Below are 7,718 nucleotides of genomic sequence, written 5' to 3'. Positions count from 1 at the left end.
GTTTCATAGAAGGAGAGAAGCTTCAAGGACATAGGATCATAATCCACCAACGCAAGAATTGGAATGCGCCACTCCCTCTTGAGCAGCCTGTGAAAGTAGCAGTTGCATTCATCTGCAGTGCCCTTGACCAAGAAAAATGAAATCAAAGTCTTTCTTAGGAATATCAGAGCGGGGATACACAACAATGCCATCATTGGTTTCGTAGATACAACCTTCATCAAACTCACCAACAGAATCAGAATCATAATAAGAATCAGAATCGGTAGATATCGAAAGCTCGGCTAAGGCTGAGGCTGACATCCTGAATCTTGAAAAACCTGCTACTGAAAGAAACACAACACTTGTAGTCAGTCCGCGTAGTACGTAGTCTTTTCCAATTATTAACATCCCCGCCCTTTAGCTAGAGCACCTAGGGAAAAGAGGTCAAATTTCATTGTTAATCCTAAAATTAAAGGGTTATGCAATACATTAGCATTAGCAACCAAATTTGATTCAACTATCGAACCGATCATGGAAAAGAGATCTAATTTCATATTCAATTATCTCAAATTTTAGGATATTTGATGGCTCATAATTTTGGTTATATAAGAATTTCGAACCAATAGTTGAGATTTACGAACCCTAAACTTAAAGCACTGATAATTAAATTAATACAAACCCTAGATTGTGAAATTGATATGATGATAACAACAATAAACAACTTACCTTAAACTTTTGGTTATCTAAGAATTTAGAACCAATAATTGAGATTTACGAACCCTAAACTTAAAGCACTGATAATTAAATTAATATAAACCCTAGATTGTGAAATTGATATGATGATAACAACAATAAACAACTTACCTTAGAAGCTGGTTCAATGGGGGATACAAGAATTGGATTCAAGTATTCAACGGAGAACGTCAACTGCTCTACAAGACTACAATGGAGAACGTTGAGTGCGCTTAATTGAAATAACTGAGAGAGGTAGGATTTGAGTGCCACACTTATATATTTCTATTACAATCAACAACTTTATATACGTTTTTTATATATTTCCCCGCTTAATTAATATTATTGGATGTGAATGTAAAATGCTCTAATTATTGATGCTTTTCTGATGAAATCATACATGTAAAATGCACAGTAAGGTCGAGACCAAGGTGTTATTGCGTATGGCAGCCTTGATGTGGGCTTCATGGCGCTGTCGTAATCTATGGATTTTTGATGGCGAAGAACCTGATGTGGTGATGCTAGCAGCGGGGTATTGTAAATTAGTGCAAGATTATGAGGAATATGCCTCAAAGGTTTTTAAACCCTCGGTGCAGCAGGTACAGGGCAGCAGCGTCGTGTGGAAATGCCCACCTATGGGATGTATCAAGGCAAATGTTGATGCCTATGTTCCAAGTGCAGGGTCGGCAGGTCTGGGGGTTGTCTTTAGAGATGACAAGGGCTGCCTTATCATGACAGCTACAAAGAAGGTGGAGCTCTCGAACCCCGAGTGTGTGGAGGCACAAGCTGTGAGATATGCGTTGAGGTTAACACTTCGGTTTGGTTACATTAACTTGTGGGTGGAGTCGGATGCTATAAATGTAATCAACACTATCTCCTCTCATGATGGTGGGCTTTCTCCTATTCATTTAGTCTATGATGATATTAGAGTCGATAGAGCAAGATTTAATGTTTGTTTATTTTCTCATGCTAAGAGGAATTGTAATACCGTAGCTCATCTTATAGCTAGGGATGATACAGGTGGAAATGCGGAGTATATTCGCTTTACCAATTTTCCACAGAGTATTGTAACTTTGTCCGATATGGACTTTTCCTCTTAATATATGCAGCTCTACGTCTCTTTTCAAAAAAAAAACTTGCCATACACACTTTTTTTGTTTTGCTTTTGCCTTTTTAAGTCATCGTGCAAGGCCTTGCACTTGTTTTAGTAAGCTTCTCATGGAAGCCTAGAATTATTTTATGCTTTTGATGTACTTCTATATGGTATAATGCAACATTTTTTAGAACTTCGCTCAAGCTGCTAGACTTTGTTGTGCTTTTAGTATCACAAGTTCCATACTCTTTCAGGGAGGTGATGAAACTGTCAAAGTACCCTGAAAGTTAGCTAATCTTACCTGTGTTGATTTAACATGATTGTGTAAATATAAACTGAAAAACAAAACTTTATTACAATTTACTATGCATCCAGCATCCTGTTTATTTAGATGGCCTCTGTATGTTGAAAGGCTTTGGTTAAACTGAGAAATCTATTGATGGTTTGACGCCCTTCACTTTTATGTCACAGGAAGTATCAAAGCCTGTATAAAAGCTGCTTTGAGTTGTAAAGAAGCAAAATTTGAGCAGTATGAGGCTATGAGCTTTTTAAGGGAGGTCAAGTTTCAGATGAATTGAATCGGCAAATGCAGAATTGTTTTGTTTTGGGAGGATAAAATTTCTGGAACATTAGTGAGTATTCCTGTTTTTAAGTCAGTATTGTAGTTTTGTATGAAACTCCATATGAATTAGGCTAATGAAGCTCTCGTCTAATATTCTACATTTGTCTCAAGCTTCGTCTCAGTACGTCTCTATGAATGCTCTGTTAGCAAACTCGACCTCTGTGTGCAAACATTTTTCGTCTGGCCAATCTTCTGCCACCCAGCTCACAACTGGCCAAATCTGAAGGGCCCGCTATGCCCGCTTCGTTCTCAAGCTCTTCGAAGTTCTCCATTAATCCAGCTGACCTAGGAGATAACCCTCCCAATTCCCCTGCCTCTGTTGAGTCGTTCAATACGACTCCTTCTTCCATCTCCTCTGAGACGATGAACCAAGCTTTGAAGCTTGGCAATCTTGAAATAGACTCTACCCAAGAATCATCTGACTTTGAACAAGAGTTTTACTCTCATGAGCAGCGAAAGAAGCTGTATAAAAGGCGAAAGGGAAGGAGATTTTCTGAAAACAAAGCTAAGAAGAAGAAATAGAGCGAGGAGGTGCAGAAAGATCTCACCAAAGATAGCTGTGTGAGGGATATCTTCTTTAAGGGATACAAAGGCAAGAAGAAATTGGAAAGCTCGGAGGGAGACTCGGACAGCAAGGAAAGTCAGGGGGAGAACAAGAAGTGCAAGTATGGGGTTAGCAAGGAGGATGATCTGTGGGAAAAGTTGGAGGATATGGAGTGTAAACCTACCCTTCATACTAGGATCCAGGTCTTGAGGATTACGGTGCGCGAGGATACCTTCGGCTTGGACGACGAGGTTACCAGCAAGGAGCCTAATCAGACTTCAACCTATGGCGCGGCTGGCCCACAGCCTTGGATGGGAAAATGAGCTGCTTAAGCTGGAATTGTAGGGGTGTGAGTGATCATAGCTCCCCGATTTTCCCCTGTGTGATGATCTTAGCGGCTAGGTTTAACGTAGATTTTATTTTCCTCGGTGAAACCAAATGTACTGTTAACTCACTAACTCCGTTTTTCTGTAGGAAGGGTTTTAAAGGTAGTACAGGATATGACGCAGTAGCTAGTAAAGGTGGTCTTTTTCTTTGCTGGTCGGATAGGGTAGTAGTAGATATTGTAGTTGTTCTCCCTAATGTTATCGTTTGTAATATAATGCTGGTTGATGGTCGTTCCTATTATCTTGCGTGTGTTTATGGTAATCCTGATCAATCACATAGACATGAGGTCTGGATAACTCTTAGCAACTTGAATCCTTGGATCAAAAACTGGGTGGCAGGTCGTCCTTTAAAGGCTGTGACTCATTCATTAATTGGAAGATTGATTTTGGCCTCTCTAATATCATTTCAACTGGAGTAAAATACACCTGGTGTAACAATAGGAAAAAGGAACCAATCTACGAACAATTGGACAGGGCGTATGCAACCAATGGCTGGAAACTTGCCTTTCCAAATGCTAAAACATGGAACCTTCCTATTATGTTCTCTGACCATGCACCAATAATCTTAGAACTTGACGCTGCACGAGCAAGGAGGAAAACACCGTATAAAATGGAAGCGTGGTGTCTAAAGGTTCAAGAAGTGCAGGATATCATTAATGAGTCATGGGCGTTACAACTGAATGGATCCCCCTTATTCATAGCACAAAGGAAAATAAAAAACTGTCTAACAAATGTCAGACAGTGGTGCTTGAAGAACAAGAACATCCATATGGGTGTGAACTGGCAGGAGATGAAGGATTCTTTGGAGAAGTTACAACAGGAGGAAGCTTTAGAAGGGAGCCTAACAGAGGGGTTGGAAATTGAGAAAAACAAAAAAGAGGTGGAAGATTTTGCAGCTTTTAGGTGGTGGTACTGGAGACAAAGAGCCAAATCTAAATGGGATGCTCTAGGAGATAAATCCACTTAATTCTTTTACAAGAGTGTCAAGGATAGATCTTTAAGGGCAGAAATTAGAGCTTTACAAGATGAAAATGCCAATTGGATTTCTGATGAGCAGATGATCAAAGAGAAGTTCCAGTCCCACTTTGAGAATTTATTCAATGGGCCGGACCTCTCGGAAGCCCAATTGAATGAGGCAAGCCTCCTCACTCAAAGTTGGACTGCCATTCTCCCGGCTCTAACCCAGGCCCACAAATACTGGCTTAACAAGCCTTTTTCAGAGGAAGAAATCAAACAGGCTGCTTTTGCGCCTCACCCATTGAAGTCCCCAGGCCCAGATGGAAGCCTTTGTAACTCTCATAAGTCAATCAAGAAGAGGTCATTCAAGGAGTCCCAACACTTCTTCCTATCAGGTAACATGCTACGAGAAACAAACCGCACCTTTATTACCTTAATTCCAAAAGTAAGGCAGCCGAAAGGAGTGCACGAGTTTCTCCCTATAAGCCTTTGTAACTCTCTCTATAATATCATCTCTAAGTGTATGGTGAATAGACTCAAGGCAATTCTACCTGAATTGGTAGGTTAATTCCAAAATGCCTTCATTCCGGGAAGAATTATGTTGGATAATTGCTACATTGCCCATGAAATTCTTACCAAAGTGAAAGGCAGGAAGAAGGGAGGTCGATTTGAGGGAATTCTAAAAATTGATCTTAGCAAGGCCTATGATCGAGTGAATTGGAATTTTATTCAAGTTATTCTGGAAAAGATGGAATTCCCGCCTCAATGGTGCAGATGGATCACGCAATGCATTACAACAGTCTCCTATGCTGCGCTAGTCAATGGGGAAGCTTCTACCTTTTTCTCCCCCAAAGCAGGACTCAGACAAGGGGACCCCCTTTCCCCTTACCTCTTCATCCTGGTCATGGAAGCGCTTTCAAGGAAACTTATCTTCATTCAGAATTCAGGTGAGCTTCAAGGAATCAAACTAGCAAGGAGTATCGAACCAATAAACCACTTGTTTTTCGCAGACGATGCTCTATTTTGCTTCAAATCCACCCCATCGTCTTGCAGACTAATAAAAAATATCCTAGATGAGTTCTGCCTTATTTCAGGGGAGGTGATTAATGAATCAAAATCTGCGATTTTCAAGATTTGTGAGTTAAAAGTTGTAATGAACTAGGCACCTATCTTGGATGTCCTATGGATGTAAATGGTAGAATGAGCAAGAGGTTGGAATTCATCCTATAGAACATTCAGAAGAAAAATCTCTTCCTGGAAGTTCTCTACTCTCTCTCAAGCGGGGAAGTTGATCTTGATAAATGGTGTCCTTGTCGTCCTAGCCCATCACGTGCTTGCCCTATACTGGTGCCCTCAGAACCTGGCTTGGCTTCTAAGATTAATTCCATTATTAATAGATTCTGGTGGCGCTCTTCCAAAGCTAACTCTCATATATGCTGGAGCCTGGAGGAAAAAGGAAGTTCTCTATCTGCACAAACATGAGGGAGGATTAGGGATTAAGGAGGTGGTTGTAATTAACCAAAGTCTTCTTATGAAACAAGGATGGAGGCTATTTGCAAACCCTTCACTGCTTACTAGTAGGGTATTCAGAGCAAAGTATGGAAAGGATCCTATTTCTTTGGGGCTACAGGGACAGAAGTTGACAAAGGGCTCTTGGGCGGCAAAGAGTATCATCACAGCTGTATCTAGTTTTAAAAGTGCGTTTGGGAAAAGAATAAGGAATGGTAGATCTACTCTTATTGAGGGAGATGCGTGGGTACATGGGAAAAGGGTGGCTTTACACAGGTGTGCAGGACCTCCGGAATTATCCAAGGTATCAGACTTGATCACCTCAGACAGGAGGTGGAATGCGGGACTGGTTTGGAAGTCTTTTGATGCACACATTGCAAGGGAGATTCTTTCCATTCACATTCCGGAAGAGGAGCACCCTGATGAGTAGGGATGTTCAAAAATGTCCCGACCCGGGAATTTTTTTAAAAAAGCCTGTTTTTTCGGGTCGGGTTCCCGACCCGGGAAAACTGCCTTCAATCCGGGTCGGGACATGGGGCGGATTTTTTGGAGTATTCTTATCAACAGAGAATCGGTGATGTGCTTGCTTCGGTAAGGTGCGGTGACTTCTCATGGTCAGATCTACAAGATTACAAGTTTCCAATATATTAATGGAGTATACTTGTTAATTAGGGATGAATATGTTTACCCAATTTAATATGAGTTTTAGTGTTTTACAATTCAATTAGTAGTAAATTAATTTTCATTGTGTTTGGATTAGTATACTCAATTATTCATCAATAGATTTGATATTGTTGGGGTTGTATAACTTATTTTTATTCAATTATACTTATAAGAAATTATGGATGAAGATTGTTATTGTCTTTGATATGTTTTTCTACTGGATTATTTTCATTTCATGACTTTTTTATCAAAAAAAAAAAAAAAAGATCCGGGTACCCTATGTCCCGACCCGAATTCGGGTACCCGGGTTCCGGGTACCCGAATTCGGGTCGGGACATGGGACAAATTGACAAGTACCCGAAACTCTGGGTACCCGAAAACCCGGGTACCCGGAATTGAACACCCCTACTGATGAGACAACTTGGATCCTAGACAAGAAAGGAAGCTTTTCTGTTAAATCAGGCTGTTGGTGGCTAATCAGGAAAGAAGGTATTCAAAACTGGAAGCCATTAAAACCAGACTTCTGGAAGATCCTATGGAGGAGCAACCTGCTCTCAAAATGGAAGCTGTTTATTTGGAAGATCTGCCAAAACATAATCCCAACCAGGGATAATTTGAGCAGAAGAGGGATCATCACCACAGAATCATGCCCTTTCTGCAATTCAGGCCAAGAATCTATGAACCACATTTTCAGATTTTGTGAAGTTTCACAGAGAGTATGGAAAGCCTCCTTGCTAGGCATTTCCTCAACTAACCCTTTTTTTTCTCTCATGCAGGGATTGGGTAGCAAACTTTGTAAGCTTCTTCATGCAGGATAAGTCAAGTCATAACCATCAACTTACTTTGTTTGTAGCAACCCTATGGGCAATATGGAATCACATAAATGACATAATTTTTAGGGGCATGAGTATTAATCCATCTCTGATCATGGATTCAATACAGTCACATGCCCAAAGATGGAAACGTGCAACAGAGTTCCAAGACAAGCAGCTTACCTCATCTCCAACTAATTCTATAGGAAAGCACTTGATGGTATATTGGAGAATGGGAAGGCCCTCTAATAAGGCCTTTATCTCCGTATGTGTGGATGCGGCATGGAAAAGGAGAAAGAGAAAAGACACAACACATTGGGAAGCAGCTATAGCTTGGGTCTCAGAGTCCTCAACAAGTCATCTCCAGAATTCTTCCAGGATTTTCGCCATAAACTCGAATCAAGCGGAACTCCTAGCAATA

The 7,718-nt window shown here is 40.7% G+C and overlaps 1 protein-coding gene across 1 annotated transcript; it reads left to right on the top strand.

Annotated features, from left to right (window-relative positions):
* Positions 1 to 329: 329 nt before the first annotated feature.
* On the top strand, positions 330 to 2,382 carry LOC110690559. Its single transcript, XM_021867422.1, has 3 exons — positions 330 to 966; positions 1,127 to 1,773; positions 2,276 to 2,382. Exons 2-3 carry the CDS (start codon positions 1,155 to 1,157, stop codon positions 2,380 to 2,382), a joined length of 726 nt encoding a protein of 241 aa, XP_021723114.1. The 5' UTR covers positions 330 to 966; positions 1,127 to 1,154.
* Positions 2,383 to 7,718: the final 5,336 nt, after the last annotated feature.

The sequence above is a fragment of the Chenopodium quinoa genome, unplaced genomic scaffold (genome assembly GCF_001683475.1).
Source record: "Chenopodium quinoa cultivar QQ74 unplaced genomic scaffold, ASM168347v1, whole genome shotgun sequence".
In the NCBI taxonomy this organism is placed as follows: domain Eukaryota; kingdom Viridiplantae; phylum Streptophyta; class Magnoliopsida; order Caryophyllales; family Amaranthaceae; genus Chenopodium; species Chenopodium quinoa.
Note: the sequence above shows the minus strand (reverse complement) of the source record. Positions and strands in the feature narration are given on the sequence as shown.